The sequence below is a fragment of the Cryptomeria japonica genome, chromosome 8 (assembly GCF_030272615.1).
Source record: "Cryptomeria japonica chromosome 8, Sugi_1.0, whole genome shotgun sequence".
NCBI lineage: Eukaryota > Viridiplantae > Streptophyta > Pinopsida > Cupressales > Cupressaceae > Cryptomeria > Cryptomeria japonica.
Genome location: NC_081412.1, coordinates 302,326,476 through 302,344,125, shown reverse-complemented (window position 1 = coordinate 302,344,125; position 17,650 = coordinate 302,326,476). Strand labels below are relative to the sequence as shown.

The 17,650-nt window shown below is 36.4% G+C and overlaps 1 protein-coding gene across 2 annotated transcripts in view; it reads right to left on the bottom strand.

Moving 5' to 3' along the window:
* Positions 1-15,174, bottom strand: part of LOC131060556 (uncharacterized) — a 31,761-nt gene extending 16,587 nt beyond the window's left edge. The window contains exons 1-8 of one of the 2 annotated variants that reach the window (XM_057993822.2): positions 14,226-15,174; positions 13,806-14,083; positions 12,262-12,615; positions 12,012-12,152; positions 8,843-8,975; positions 8,533-8,646; positions 8,351-8,424; positions 8,201-8,275 (exon numbers count right to left, since the gene is read on the bottom strand). In XM_057993822.2, coding sequence (XP_057849805.2) covers positions 8,201-8,275; positions 8,351-8,424; positions 8,533-8,646; positions 8,843-8,975; positions 12,012-12,152; positions 12,262-12,615; positions 13,806-13,865 — 951 coding nt within the window. In that variant the 5' untranslated portion in view covers positions 13,866-14,083; positions 14,226-15,174. Of the gene's footprint in view, positions 1-8,200; positions 8,276-8,350; positions 8,425-8,532; positions 8,647-8,842; positions 8,976-12,011; positions 12,153-12,261; positions 12,616-13,805 lie in introns of both variants that reach the window. The other variant, XM_057993821.2, reaches the window with a different exon arrangement.
* Between the last annotated feature and the right edge of the window lie 2,476 nt (positions 15,175-17,650).

Sequence of the window (17,650 nt, the reverse complement as noted above, 5' to 3'; positions counted from 1 at the left end):
TTACCCCTCGCACATTTTCTGCCAAGCATTTTACCTTATTCCAGATCGTGGTATTTTCAGTCACAGCAACTGTCTGACAAGGTCTTACCTCACTCATTAATTATCACATATGAGCCCTTAGGGGCTGTGGCAGTCTCCTCTGCTAGGGCAGATATCTTCCACAATAAATAAAAAAATAAAAAAATAAAAAAATAAAGATGAAATATATGAGGGAGACAAGAACAGGGTCCATGGGAGAACAAAGCTGCATATTATTTCTGCTGACCTGTGTAAGATTATAGTGACCAGGCAGTGACTTCAAATAATTTCTGAGTTCTTTGTAATGCTTTGTAGCTGGTCTGAACGCCTGAATCAGGTGCAATTTGATGTTTGAATAATTAATTCTGAATTACTGTTAACTTCCATGCTGCATTTTGTTTGGTTCAGAGTGTGAAGCTGCAAGGATCAGCTACCTCTCACCAGGCACCCAATCATTGTCTGCACCAGGAGGACTTGACGGCTCAGCCACGGCATAAAGGTTTGGAAAAAAAGGGGGTCTGCTAATCTCAAAATAAAATAAAAACTTTCTCTAGAGCTCTGAGAGAGCATAGTAGAGATGAAGCGTTACTCAAAAAAATGGTTAATAACTTAATAGTAAGGTTCAGTTCTCTAAAGCCTTCACTTCAAGAGTTAAACCAACGGATGAACATACATGACAACCCTTCCCGGAAGTACCAATTGTCATCTACCCAATGCACAAGGTTTCTCTGTGGTGGTTTGTGACTCTTGATAGACAGGAACAAGTTTTTAGAAATGAGGCCATGGAATTGGGGGATGTCTCTTTATTCCTAAAACCATGGTTTCCTAGTTTTAATCCTTTCACTAAGGAATTTAAGGTATCTCCAATCAGGGTAAGGCTCCCAAATCTACCACTTCATTTTCGGACACACTCTAATTTGAAAAAGATTGGAGACTGAATAAAGTTTATTGCTAAGGATCCTTGTACAAATGGATATGAGCCAAGTCCTAGTAGAAGCAAAAAAGCCTTAAGCAGGAAAAGAAATCTGGAAACAATCATTAGATTGTGAGAAAAAATCTGTGTCATTGCTGAAATTATTTTACAATAGGGCACAAAAGCAGATGAATGCTCAAAAGTCCAAAGGACCAATGGGCAATTGTCTTGATGGAAAAATGTGCATCCCCAGCACCAGTTGATTGTCTGTTCTTTAATTGCTGCTGCCAAAATCCCAGATGTTATTCAGAAAGTGGATGATAGCAATATAGTTGAAAGTGAGGAAAATATATTGTATGCCACTCCTGTTCAGGAAGTAGCTAAATATGGAATAAAGAATATAGATGGAGCTATAATTTTGAGGCCAAATATAGAGAGCGCTCACGAGAAAGGGAAATTAGAGCAAGCTCGTGAAATTAGAGCAAGAGTCTCATTCTAACGATGAACAAATCTTGTATGAAATTGGGAGTTATAGTAAGAATGATATTGATGAAAGGATGTATGAATCGTCAAATAATGAACGGACAACAGTGAAGGGCAGGAAATCCAAAGAGAATGCTTCACTGCAAATGGTGTTGAGATCACACAGGAAACAGAAAAAACAAATGCTGAATAGTAAGGCAGTAGCACATTAGCATCTGGCACCTAATAGCCATAAGAAAATCTTTTGTCATGATGGTTTTCATTGAGAGGAAGTTGTTTGCTTGTTAAATGCAATGTGATATGCTTCTTATTATCTTGGGGGGTGCCTAGAGAACCCCTACTTTTATCTCTGAGCAATCAATCCTTTCGGTTCCTTTGTGGGTTAAAGATTTGGAATTTGACTATGCATAAGATTAGCATAAATACCAACCACGTCGAAACAAAGTAGAATGTACAAAGTCTTCCATCTAAATATTGTAGCACAACCTAAGGTGTAAACAGAAAATCTCAGCATACAACTTTCTCAATTGCTACCTGATTGATGGGTCAAAACTGACCAATTACCTGAGCAACACAAGCTTGACTCACAAATGGATGCACTCCCGTAAAATCTGTTCTTTTTGTTGCTCTTTACTTCAAATCGACCAACTAATTTTCAGCATCAAAGTACCCCATTTTTTTAGGTATCTAAGTTTGATTTATAAATATTTGCAGCAGTAGAATGCTAATAACCGATATCACAAGGTTCGAGTTCGAGTTTGGCAAGAATAAAAATTGGATTAAGTACAAAAAAATTCATTACTATATTCGCCTTATATAAATTTAAGAATATTAAAATATAAAGATGTTGAAACATTTTAATTTAAATATTATAATTGCTAAATATAATAACAATTAATAATCTAAATTAAATATTTTAAAATATTAAATAATAGTAAATGATTAACACAATAATCACAATTTAATAAACACTTTTAAAAATTTCAAGTAGTCATCGAATATTATATTGTATAACAGTTTTAATAATGGTCATACAATCATCAAAGGACTCTAATATTAATAATCGAAATTTAATTTAATACTAAATATATTCAAATTAGTATATTGATAATTGATTGTATATATTAAATATTTTAAGATATTAATTTTTTATTTTTTTGATCGATAAACTACAGCTATATGGGGTTGCAGCCTGATATTAATTCAAAAACATTTTTACATCCATATTCAGAATCTGTGTTCTTAAGCATTCAGACCTGCAAACTATCCCCTGCATATCTGCATATCAACCTACTTCTACTACCCTTTGTGTCTTAATTCAAAGACTATACCATTACACCATTACATACAGTCCTGCAAACCAGTACATACAATCAAACCTTCCTAATACCAACCTAAATTATGAAGTTAACCCTAAATTATAACCCTTACTACTTTATACATCTATCATTTATGCAGAATATCAGACAACTTACAAAAAAACCTCCACTATCCAAACACACGAAGGAGCCTAGGGCAGACCACGAGCCACCTTAGTCCCAACCTTCACTGGGCAGTCGGGACCGCATGCGTTGTGAGCCTCCATCTCCGCCACAGTAGGAAACACCCCTCCAGAAGATCCCATACCTCTGTCTTCAGCCGCGACCAAACCCACATCCTCATCTTCACTCACCAAGCCTTCACAAACTAGATCTCTGCAACCACCCGGCACCACCCTCCTTCATTAAGTCCACCATTTTCTTGAGAAACAAGGCATTTCTCTCCACCACCATCATCCGTTGCGCCACCCTTGCTTCATCTGTTGTTGTGTAGCTAGGTTGGATCCCTTCTAGGGCCGACCTAGTGCACAAAATGGCAAGTGGCCTGTCGGCCTTGGCATTTGGATATCTCAGTTGTATGAATCTAATTTGGGGCAGGTCCTATTTGGGCGAACCACTTGTGTGTAACTTGTGATTAAGTTAAATGTAACTTGCAACTAAGGGAGACTCATATGTAACTTGTAATATATAGATCTGACCCTATCCTTGGCGCCAAAAGTATATGGCTGACTTGAGATCTATTAGGAGGTATTGATTCATATATATGCAAGGTCATGATTGCATAAATAGCAATGAATTCAATAACCTGAAGATCATGTAGCGTGCTCGGGGGTGACGATAAGAGCTTATCGTCTATGGTTGGGAAGGCAACAGATCCAATGTTTGCTTGTGGTTAACAAGCACTACCATAAAATCAACATCATCCACCGAGACCAAAATTGGATACTTTTTCACCTCTTTTCAACACCGATGGACCACATAGTTATCCATTGGCAGCAGAACTATTCTCCTTTTGTCCACATTTTCAAGCACATCTTTGAGTTCACCTAGGTAGCACTTCTTAATTAGTTTCCTGCACAAAGCACCCACCATCTCCTTTCCTTCACTAGCATCAATGAGGCTCGCAACAAACATGGCAGAAATGTCTGTGTTGACCCTATATCAGTGCTCCACCTTTAGAAATTCATCCCCTAATATCCTCTTAACAACATGCACCGCCATCCCATGCTCCACATAAAAGACCTGCTTCAACCTCTTTTCAGAGATTGCCTAAAACGACATTTGTCTTAACCTGCAGCACAATCTAATAGGTGTATCCATTGCAATATTGTTCAGACCTCAACCTTGTGAATGTAAAATACCTTCTGTAATGTCCCCTTTTGGGATGAGATGATTTTTTATTGGATTAGTCTATTATTGGCCCTCATAGGCTAAGACTGACGGTTAGAGGGTCCCAGTTGGCAATGCAGGAGGCTTATTCCCATTCCGGAGGTCAGAAGTGTTCAGGATTGCTCTTCGTTTGGTTCAATTTGGCACACTTACTATTTATAGTAAGTCACTATTTTAGGATAGTCAGGGTTACTATTTATAGCGGGGACTTGAACATGCTATGATTGCAACGCACAGTTGGTTCGACTAGATAATGAGGAATTTACTATTTATAGTAAATCAGTGATTGTTAGAGAGGGACCCTTACTATTTTTAGTAAGGCAGTCGGATGCGTAGTGGGAACAATGGTTGACCTCCAGGTTCAGAGGGGACAGAGAGATATGAGTAATTAATGAGATATTAAAATTACAATGGCATTTAATGATATTATTTGCTAAAGATTATATTATAAAGTTATTATTTAACTTTATAAAATGTCATTAGGTGTGGGGCCATTATAGCATTAAATGACTTTGTGATATGTTGACATAAGGTGGGGGTTAAAATGTATTTAAGTCATTTTCATAAAGTGACTTTATAAATTAACAATATAAAGTCACTTTATTTCATTAAGCTCTCCAGCTTGTTCGAGAAGCTACTTCATAAGGAGGAATTAAAAGTAAAGAATGTTTTATCCCACATTGCTAAATAGTAAAAGTACAAGCATTCACCAACTTGAGAAGCTCTATAAGCAAGGCTATCCTTTCATTTGAGGCATGTCATGAGAATATTATGTTGAAGCTATTTCTCTTGTTGCTGATATTCAGTGACTGGATCATTCTGAGGATGAAACCCCTTGGAAGCTGAAGATTGGACGCAAACTCAGACCTTCTAAGTAGAGTGGATTTATATCAGAGTCCACCATTGAGCTTAATTAGTGAAGTTTCTGAAGTTTACCATGAAGGGTTTGAAGAATACTTGTTGCAGATCGAAGACTTAAAAAAAAAAAAGAGTGAATCACTGTTACAAAGAATATTGCTGCTGCTGTGCCTTAAATCCTTTGGCACGTGGGACTCATGCTGCTCATTAGTGTGGCGTTTTTACTTCAAGAAGAGTCAAGGGTATGATGGTATATCATTGAGGAGGGTTCTATCTGCTGTGCGTGCCATTCTACATAGCCACGTGGGCTCACAAAGTGCAGATTGCAACTTACAGCAGTCTGTAGCAAAGTTCTGGGCAGGGACGTGTAAGCTTGAGGCAGAATGCCAAAGCTTTGGTGCATATTTCATCACTTTTGAGAATGCCATGGACTTTGGAATCCTTTGAATGTTTAATATGGTGGAGAACATTTATCACTCAGACAGATTGATCACTTTCAGCTGTCACATTCATAGATAAATGTGCATTTCCAGATTTCAATAAAAGCGAACAGCTTGTCTTTCAGGGTATGTTTTGGCATTAATGAGTTGGTATATATAATCTATTCGAAATAACAATCATTTCCAGCTCTCTAAAAATTGCATTTAGTATCCAGACTTACATTGTAATGCCAAGAGTCCTGGCTCATCATTCTATACTAGCATTGTAATGAGATAGAACATCCATAAAAGGTAGGAGAGGTTGCATGATAACTGTTTGATGAAATGCCTTTGCTGTAGTTATTCATTCAGTTTATATTGAATCACTAGTATGCATGCCAAGTGTTTGTAGAAATGCTTATTGGCTGTAAGAATCAGTTATAATCATTTTCAATCTTCATAAGCCATTGGATATCTAAAACAGAAGTCTTGCATTGCATCTCTGTTATTTGTTAAGCTTATTTACATTCTTTTTAAGCTTTTGGTCATCATTGGCAATCATCAAAACAAACCCAAACAAACTGAAACAAGAACAGCAAGTACAGACTTTGCAAGACAAGTGTTTGACAATATTCCTTGGAGCTCAAATCATCACAACAGGGTCAGATTTACCATATTACACCTTTGCCACAATCACTATAAATTTCTCTACAGCCCATCATTCAATGAACATCACACCATATGTCGAGTACCATCCTAGTCCATAAATAGAGAAATGAGGACCTTTGCACATACAAAACCTGCTATATGTGTCCTATTTGTCTTGGTATCAAATTCTCCTCTCACCACCTCACTCTGGTCACTTCCATCTTTGCCACCATTCAATCTACGTTGGATTCAGCCACCCTCCAAAATAAATGCCTCAATTGTGCCAAATCCCCACATCAAGCCCAATGGGAGGTGTACCCACAACAACCTACGAAGAGAAATGATTATCAGAATGCTTGACATCTCAAGCCCCACCACACCCGTCCTGCTCTCAGCCACCTCAGCCACTCTATTGGCTAATGCATCAGCCTCTTAATTATCTTCCCTATAGATATGAATTATTTTGAACTCCTCAAGGCTTCTAATAATTTCCTTTATTGATCTCAACCACCTTTCCAATTTCCAATTCGGGATCGATTTTTGCCTGATTGCATTAATCGTTAAGAGGGAATCACCTTCTAAGTGAATTTGCCCCGCACCAACTTCAAGCCCACACATAAGACCCAGAAGAGAAGCTCTAAATTTTGCTTCCTTGTTCATCATCACCCCCAAATGTTCAATCCTTTCACATAGGATGTTACCTTCATGGTCTCTAGCTAAGAATCCTGCACCACTTGGCCCCAGATTTCCTCTAGATGCCCCATCAAAGTTCACTTTGATCCATCCAATTTCTGGCTTTGTCCATTTGACATTCCCCCTTGGATTGCATAGAAGATTAACCTTCCAGACGCCATTAATGGGGAATTTTAAGATATTAAATTTTCATATTCAGAAAAGTAAAACAGTGTTGATTCATTTTTACTATGTTAAAATTTATTTAAAAAAAAAATCTAAACAAAAATAAAGAAAAAAGAACAAACCATAAAAACAAATGAAAAATAAAACAAAATCCTCCCACAGCATGCCCCCTATAACTCGCAGGTTTTAAGCAAGTTCCTCAACCCATCAAGGGCGGATACAGAATTGGGGAGAAAAAACCATCAATGCTAGCAACTAATTCGTTAATGAAGCTTGCAGTTTTTACTCCAAAAATGGTTAAAAATGTGTTTCTACCATACACTTTTTATTAAAGGAAAATTCTAACCATTTTATTATACAAATATATGGGCGAACTAAAACGAATTTTTTGGGCTTTCTAAAAGTTCTCTGGATTTTGAATTTCATGGATCAACTTCATTGAAACCGATGACATAGCTAATAATAAATATTAACAAGATTGCAGCCCATTTACAATGAGAATAAGGTGGATGAAGAAATATTCATTAGCAGATAGATAATGATGTGTCAATTTCCAGCATTCTTCTAGTTTGTTGTTCAATGTTGTCAATTCTCCACACTAACAATGGTCATGGGTTGATGGCCCTGTTATTAAAGGCTTTGAGGGTTGATTTGTTGAAGAATAAAGTACAAGATGTGAGTTATGTTGTTGTCGATGTGAACAATGTCAATGGGTAGACGAATATAAGAAATTGTACTCTCAATTTTGATACATTCAAAGAGCTGATTTGGAATTACCATCTTGATTATAAAATTTAGGTATCGAAACATTAATCTATCAGCAATAGTGCAACACAACAAACTACATACAAAGGATCTATCACAGCCTTGTAGTTTTATGACTTTCCTCCCATATCACACTGAATTTTAACATTTTACTATTTTAGAAATGAAGAAAAGATAAAAACTAAATTTTAAAATATGCCTCACTGATCATGTCTAATAATGAACTCTTCTAAACTTGTAGAGCAATGAAGAAAAGGAAGCATGTCTAAAACAATGCCAGGAACTCAAATGTGATGAAGACTACCAGGTATCGAAACATTAATCTATCAGCAATAGTGCAACACAACAAACTACATACAAAGGATCTATCACAGCCTTGTAGTTTTATGACTTTCCTCCCATATCACACTGAATTTCAACATTTTACTATTTTAGAAATTTAAAATATGCCTAGCCAATAATGGTCTGACTAGAAATGAGAATGTAAGAAAACAGGAATGATATACAAGAGATTATTGATCAATATTTACCTGATCTCGTCTTCGCTTGCGGTCATCTCGGAAATGTGCAAAGGCATGTGGATCAAAGCCTAGAACATGCATGACCTGCACAGTTAAAAAATCAGAAGAGACCCAGATAAAAAGAATAATATTTGTTTTTGTTAGAAATAGAAGACTGACCTCATGTATTAAAGTGGCAAAAAGCAATGTTTCTGCCTCAGCAGTAAGATGTCGAGGTGCTACATTTACATGACCTGGAAAGATGTTTTAATTTATACATTCAACAGAAGTTGAACAGTCATATGAGAAAGAAAATAGCACTGGAAGAAAGGAATTTCAAAAGATTAAAGGCAATAACTTACCAGCAATAGCACGGCCCCATTGATCACGTTCACATGCCACAGCCCAGGCAAGAGTATTTCCAGTCGTCGGCCTAGTTGTTACTAGGAGTACTAGATCAGCATTTGCAACACCCTCTGAAAATTGAGACATATATACATCATAAATATTAGGAATACACTTGAAATGGGAAAATGATTCAAGCAAATTTACATCAAATAAACAAGTCGGGATCATATAGCTAATGACACATAAAGTATATGCATTGAAGTAATTCACTCTCATGCAATGCAAAGAATGCGTTAAAAAAAGGGCCAAGAAAACTACTCTCACCCTCCACATATTGACGAGGTAACTGCACTCCACCATCCTGACCACATGCAGAATAGCCACTTAACCGGAGATTACCCTTTACAGGTTCCACTACCAAAGCCCTTCTAAACCACTCTGCCGTCTCACCAAGTGCCTACCCAAAACGCAACCACAATTACAGATAATGATGTAAATGGATACAAGTGCTTTCTCTTTCCTTCGATAAATAGCATGAGAGAAAATTTGGGAATATCAATACAAATAAAATTAATAGTGATCCCAAATTATAGTGTATTCACATTATAGCTGGTAGATAGCTCTACATTCCAGTATAATGGCCAATATGGCCTGTGCAATATGACAATTAGAAATCATTTTTCCGGCCATATACACCTATAATCAAATCAAATTCACAAGGATTACACATAAGAAAGTCAGTGCCATACCGTTTCATGCATTCAAGCATCATTGGGATACCACTGCAAAAGAGGAGCCAATTAGAAATATCCTGTTTGTGAGAGCAAAAAAGGTTATGTGTACACACAAGAGACCTGCCAGAAGGTACTAAAGGTTGTCTCTTATTTAAAATTGGATATTTTTGGCTGATGACACGTTAACCCCTCTGCTGAATATTTGTGGCAACTTGGCAAGTATTAAATAGTGATAGAAGAAATGTGAAGCAGTTTGTACATTGAAGTAAGTTGTTTCTCTTTCAAGTATTTGAAATAACGTAGGCTGCTTTTCAGCTGAAATTTTAAAGCTCAAATCACTGAGCTATTAGAACATTAATTAGAAGAACAGAGCTCAAAGTTCACAACTAGGCTCAAAATCTAAGAAATGAGTTTAATTGATTCTGAATTTGCTGGGGTAAAGTTACCAACTAGGCTCAAAATCTACGAAATGAGTTTAGTTGATTCTGAATTTGCTGGGGAGACAAGGAAGAAGATGTATGAGAATTCTTGAGTACTTTAAGATCAGTTACCCCCTTACTGCTCCGTTAATGTTCATGTCATGTCCATGGGATTTCTAGTCCAAGACTAACTGTACATAAATAACAGAAAACTTTTTCTAGTCCAGGTAAGAGGAATAGTTTAGTTTGGAAAAAAAACGCTAATACTTCAAAAATAGCACAGAGGCCCATGTTCCTATTAGAATATTTAATTATATTTTAGTCACCTATATTTAGTTCCTTGTTTAATGGTCATTTAGCTTTTTAGTTAATTAGCTTTTAAGCTTTATTTAGCATTTAGCTTTTTTTTTTTAGTTAATTAACTTTTAAGCTTAATTTAGCTTTTAGCTCTTTAATCTTTTACTTTAACGTTATGTTCTAATTATAGAACATCGTCTTGTAACCTTTATATATACGTGTGTATATCATTCAATGTAATCATCCGATTATTGAATCATTCATTCAATTTATTTTTCATGGTATTAGAGCATGGAAATTAAAAATTTCGAAATTTTTTGTTATTAAAATTTTTTGAAGTTTTTTATTGAAGAGATTTTTTTTAAAACTGTTTTTTTTTTTTTAAAAGAGCAGGATTTTTTCTCGTCCTAGGCAGATTTTTTTTTGCAGGTTGAAAATTTTCCTAGGGTTTCTGCAATTTTCGACTAGGATTTTGACCTTTCAGTTCAAGTCGAATTTGCATTCTGATTTCAGATTCTTGGTGGGTTTTTCGAGAGCTTTTCTGGGTTGGTTTCAGATTTTTCTGGGTGCTTCGTTTTCCATACCTTGAATTTTGTGCAAGCGAATTTGCCTTGGAATTTAAAAACAGTCAACGATTTCTGCTAATTCTGTGGACCTCGGGAATTTTGGTGTCTTCTAGGCGCCGTTTATGTTGTACATCCGACCTAGGGTTTCTGCCCCTATTTTTTTTTGCAAAAAAATCAGAGGTATTTTTTTATTTTCTGCAAATTATTATTTTTTTCTGATTATTTTCAGGAAAAATTTCAGATTTTAAGTTTGCAGAAAATATTAATTTATGGGTTTCTTCCAAACCTCAAAATTCGTGCCAGAATTCTTCTCCAAGGTTTCAGATTTTTTGTGCAACTGCTTCTATTCTGATTTTTGAATCAGATTCTTTGTCTCATGCTTTCACTAGGTTGACCTCGTTCAACCTCTATTTTTGTGATGGCATTTTTTACTAACATCATGTTGTAACACAGACAAAAGTTCAACAACTGTCACGACACCTGGAAACAGTGCATGTTCACGATATCTAAATATCGTTGCCTTGATCAGATTGATTTAGGCCAGACCTCGTCTTACAGGTCCTAGGGTTTTCACGATTTTTTCCTGAAAAATTGTCGGTCGGTTTTCTGATTTTTTCCACAAAAAATCATGGGAGGGTTTTCACGATTTTTTCCTCAAAAATTGTTCGCAAGGTTTATAATTTTCCCTTTAAAATTATCTCATCTGTAATCCGCGATATTCGCTTAAGATTTTAGTTATCTGGGTTTTACTGTTTTTTTCCACAAAAACGATGATTTGTAACCTCAGATTTCTTGGTACTCTTCTGCAAAAGGGTTTGCTGATTTTTTCCTCAAAATCATTGTTTCAGGCTTCAATAATTCGTGTGTGCTAGATCTCTAATTCGCGTGTGAAGGCTACATTAGCTTGGATGGCTTTTGGTATTCTTGGTCATTAACACTTTTCAGATCCAAAAGGGTCTCCACCGCCGCAGAGTGTTCTTTTCATTGTGATCAAAAGACCTGCAGTGTCTTATGTAGGGTAGTTAGTAGATAGAATGACCATTAAGGGAGGGTATTAGAATATTTAATTATATTTTAGTCACCTATATTTAGTTCCTTGTTTAATGGTCATTTAGCTTTTTAGTTAATTAGCTTTTAAGCTTTATTTAGCATTTAGCTTTAGCTTTTTAGTTAATTAGCTTTTAAGCTTAATTTAGCTCTTAGCTCTTTAATCTTTTACTTTAACTTTATGTTCTAATTATAGAACATCGTCTTGTAACCTCTATATATACGTGTGTATATCATTCAATGTAATCATCCGATTATTGAATCATTCATTCAATTTATTTTTCAGTTCCTTTAGCCAAGAAGAACAAAGCCCCTGGAAGATATTAAAATAATAGGCATGGCCTAGTATGGATCAAGCAAAAACAATGTTTTGAGCATGTACAAATGACGGCAGATCAAGATAGGATGCAATGTTTAAATTTATGATTACCTCATGGAGTCTTTTTTGCTTATCTTCTCTTGATATATCTTCTAAAGTGCAGTTGTACCAGCAATCACCATAAACTGGAGGTTCTGCACGTGAATTGCAAACAGGCACTCCAGACACAGAACTTAAGGGTGGCTCCCCTAGCTAGAACATCATGCATTGACGAAAATTGAAAAATAAGCAAAAAAACCATAATTACCAAGTAAAATCTACATAATATTTGACCATAGAACCAGAGAATCTTATACTTCACCTTCACAATGTCTCCAACATTCCGACAATCTCTGTCCAACGAGTGCCCCACAGCGTCATAGTTCAAAAATATCCTGATTGGCTGTTTTTTCTCTAGTGGTGAATTCCTTTTGTCAATGGACAACAGTCCCCTACGTTTCCTGTGATTTCTGGCAAACCCAGATTCATCATCATAGACCTGCGGAGTTACAGAATACTCCCTCTGTCCAAAACGACGGCGTTGTTCTAGTATATCATCATGTATACAAGAATGTGACTTAAGAGTCTTTACCCCTCGCTCCACCTTCTGCTTGTAAAGTCCAATACTTTCAGCTTTGCAACCAACAATCCCTTTCCACAGCAGCAGCAACAATATCTGAACAGAGAAAACCATTAATGAGCCACTAGGAACTCCACAGATGAGAATTTCTAAATCCTAACCAAGCACCACCAATAACACATCAAACATGGTCAGAAAATCCCTCACCACTTACTTCTAGAGATTGTTAACAATCCAGACTTGCAAATTAGTTGCAGAAGCAAACCAAAAAATGTATGGAAATTAAAAAAGATGGCTTCAAAACACCCAGATCAAAGAAGAAATGGCTTCATTGAAAAGCATACTGTACCTCAATTATAGGTACACAGAATTAATAGGTGCATGATAGTTATTAAGAATACGTTTTGCTATTTATGCTGATGAAATACATCGTGCCATTATTGGTTATATGAGCTTTTGGAAGTGATATTTTCAATGTATTATCCAATTGCTGAAGTTCATATGAGGATACCTACTAAGGAGAATCAACACATTCAAAAATATTTTTGCAAATCCAACATATACAATGTATTATAGGTGTTAAGGGATATATATATTTTCTTAGAGATGGGCATCTAAGACATTTGTTACGAATCCAACGTCTGAAGCATATGATGTTATATTACAATTTCTCACAGATAGCCATATAAGGCATTTGTTACAGTCCGATATTGGCTATCTACAACCTCCTATCTATAATAAAAGCAGTCTAACATGATAAGTTATAACATCGAATTTCTATACGAGAGGGAGGTATTAGTTGGTATGAAAAACATTGTGTCAATTCGCTCGCATGAATTCCTTAAACAAGAAGATTGTACAGTCTGTGACTCTGTGCTAATGATAATTCTTCCTGAAATTTCCGTTTCTACTTTATGATTATATTTACTGGTGCGGTGATTATTCTATGGAAAAAAATATTTCCTTTATGTGCGAAGTATTACAGAGTGCATATCAAGATTTTCAAAGAAGTCATATGCAGTGATGATATGTTGTATTTTTTACAATACCAATCGCAAATACATAGCCTGCATTTTCCCAAGCCGCGACAATTGAATTTTCTCGTACGAGCCAGTACTTTGGCAGATGATATGTTTGAATACTTTGATAAACCCCAAAACCACTTGAGGTATTCTGCTCTGGTAATGAAGTACGCGAAATGATATTCTAATTCTTCAACATATCCTACTATTCCTGAAAAATAAGTATAAAAAATGAAAAATAGTTGCCTATTCTAATGAGATTACCTTGCACATAGCCAAAAAAAGAATCCATGATTTTGGAGACATTTCTCTCGATTTTCTCATGGCGCTCAATTGCCAAAAATCTGCACAGGCTCAAGGTTCCATCATATTCCCAAACAAATCCATACTTGCAGCTTCCCCAACTTCAAGCGTGCCCTTCAAATAAGCAATGAAGCAATCGAATTCTGCCAGATACCCACAAGCTTAGCACAAAAGGGGCCATAGCACTCGCTACAAGTAAAATGGCCCTCGAAATATTCTACCACGCACCTTTCTGCTTCCTGTTCAATCAAACAGGCGGTGGCTTGCCTTTAGAGCCTTCTTACTTTTATCTCGGCAAACCTTTTAGCAGGTAAGCAAAATAGATGCCATCATTGTCCCACTACATAAACATATTAAACAAGAATAATGAGCCACACGCACCGAGGCCATGGAATCGTCAATTTCTTAAAACGCAAGACTCCATTGGCCGTCAAAATTGCTGTGGTGTTAAAGTACTGACGCCCCACGATGTACGGCCCACCTGGGATGGCTTTTCCACAGCCGGTCTCGAGTTCGACTCTGCGGCCGACCTTGTAGTCGTAGTAACAGGAAGATCCGGTCCAATTGATCACTTCAGTTCTCTTCACGCCTGCTAATATCCCATTCACTGACACTCTTAGTTTCCATTCGGAAGCAAAATAATACCAATTTTAACAACATAAGCAGGTGGGCAATGCGCGTACTTGACACAACGTTTACGAAATTGCAGCGTATAAAGCCCAGATCAACATTCAAATAAAGAAAAAACTCGTTCGGTCCTACTGGCAACAAACAGAACACATTTGAGGTCAAAACAGAGCCATTGACACCATTTTATATCAAGGCTGAGATTGAGAATCCAGTTTCTGCAAGCCTTTTAAAACCCTAGCCGTCTTCAAACCCCTCCTGCTTCAAATCTCACCGCTTAAGCCAGTAAAACAAAATAACCAACAGACATAAAAATGCTCTTGTCGTATACGATGTTTTCAAGTTGCAGTGGGAGAATCGTTGGCTTTGGTTAGATCTACGGATGGCTCGCTCAATATTATCGGGGAAAAGTAAGTACCTAATAACATGCTTTTGTTTTTAATATGCTCACACGCCACGCGGTATTCTGGGATTCAGAGATAATTAATGGAGCATATGCAATTTTGTTGATTATTAATTTCAGAGATGAGTTGAGCTGTGCAAACCGAGGCGTACGAAGGTGGACCCTTTTTGTGCGGTGTGATTAACAATTGGATGGAAGAATGATGGGGACAGTAAGACTCCATGTTTTCTCTGACTCTGCTTCCACCTTGCAATACATGTAAAACAAATGGAGCTCAACTTAAATATATTCCATAGTTTGGTGCAAACATCGTCTGATTTGTCTGCTGTAATTGACACCCATCTCATCTTTACTATAAATTCCAACTCCAGATGATTCTGACTCCATCAAGTACAAGCGTACGGGTGAGGTTGATGGCACACCCCACCTTTGCTTCCAAGGTTGGTTCTCTTTCATTGGATGTTGTTAATTTTTTATTAAAAAAATAGTTTTTTTTAAATAGAAATAATCGGATTATATATAAATGTTTATATCTTTGGTTTTTTTAATAGAAATATCTTTGGGTTTTTTAATAGATGTTTATACATGTGGTGTCATTGAATTATAACGACTCTAGTAAGCACATGTGCAAAGGGATTTTTAAGTCAAAATTGCCAATGTCAAATTGTCGTGTCAAATTGTGGCATGCAGAGGGATCTATACAAAACCACTCATATCTATACAAAATCATTCATGGGACCCGTATGTCAAAACCATCCATGTGTCACCAAAGGTTTGAACCCTGCATCTAAACCAAAAGTTGCTCTTTAACTAAGCAACCATGTGTAGGAGATCTCGTCCCAAAGTCATCTAGGGATCAAATCTAGCCCCAAGGTTTGAACTGTGCATCTAAACCAAAAGTTGCTCTTTAACTAAGCAATCAAATCTCATCTAGGGGTCAAATCTAGCTGAAACATACCTCTAAAGGTTTGAACTTTGGTGGATGGTTTCTTAAAACATACCATCTTCCTCACCAATTGTGCTCAACCAATTGAACTACAACCCTTTGGCTAATGAACATTTTTTAGGGTTAGACTATGTTATTTCAATAAAATATATAAATAAGATTTTTTTTAGATTTAGATCAATGCTTCCTTGGCACCAATGTCTAGTTCATTGTTTTGGACTCAACTCTAGGTCTCCCTATATTTATTTAATCAAAAAAAAAGTAAAACTATTCGTGAAAGTAATAATTGTAGTTGTTTGAGTAGGCTAGATTATATAATTATTGACAATATTAATGGTTGATAGGTATAAATTGTTAGCAGCAATCAAGAAGGAAGATTGAGAGGGGGGGTGAATCAGTCTTCACCGGATCTCATAAATTAAACTCCAAAACATAAACTGATAAATTGCAGCAATAAACAGATAAGCAAATTACCAACGCAACACACAACACCAAGATTTTTGACGTGGAAAACCCGGTTAAGGGAAAAACCATGATGGGAACCTACCCGCAATAAGATGATACTCTGTAGCAGTATGTGAAAATATTACAATGGGGAATGCACATGAATTCAAGCACGTTGCCTAGAGCTCACTGCTCAAAAGATATTTGCCTGGAAGGCTACAACCCTCAGGGAAGTCTCACTGACTTACAATATGATTCGGACTACAATCTAGAAGAAATGAATTGAAAGAATAGCATCTCCAAACGCCTGATTACAGTTCTAGTTAAGCACAAATGTCTGCTCTGCAACACCAATCTCTTCTCAATCACAACATTGAAGGATAAATCTCTTGTTTGCACATAAACCTCTCTCTCATAATGCAGACACAACATTGCCACCAAAACTAAGTGAATAACTCACCTATATATACAATTCATCAACCTTGATAACAAGGTCAGCTAAACCCTCAACTCACAAAATTACATTACACGATACAAAGATCGATCATCGGACCAATATAATGATTTCATTACATAGCATGGACCTAAATCAAATTCCCAAATGATCACATCCACCGAAAATCATGCCAAGATCAACTGCAACACGCTATACCACCACTAATACCACATAACATGAACATCATCACCGGTTGATGAAAACCACCAAAAACTCACACAACAATCAATGTGAATCGGTAAAACAAATAGGACATGACTAGGAAACACCAGCAAGCACATTAGAACCATCACCAACAACTACACCAACACCACTTATCAAATCTTCATCGATCAACATCAAAAAGCTCAAGAACACAACCAATCAGCAACTACCACGAAGAAAGATAACTTGCGGAGCACCAAATCACGAACCATCTGAAATGAAGATACACAATATTATCCCAAACAATATCCCAAAACCTCGGCACAAGATCTTATCACACCGGAATATAATAGAGGAAATACTGGATTTTGCAAAACAGTGATCAGCAAAACCAAACTACAAACCAGATCAAAAGATCTTCCCAAACTCACCGAAATAAATCACAGGAATATGTTGACATCAATGAGAACAACATATCCTAGCAACAACAATGAACAACCATATCCAACAACTCCAACATAAATATTTGTAACTTTGTTATCCAAGAAATATTGTATAATTATATTTTTTGAGTAATTAGTTGATAGGCTATTTATGTGGGCATCGCCCACCGGAATTTAACTCCTCGCACTAGAAAAGTATCCTCTATCGATTTCGTCTTGTTGGTTCATCTTCTCGTACATTTTAAACCCTTATTTTTTTGCCTTTACTTTATATGAGAAAGGTTGTGTCACTTAATGTCGAGA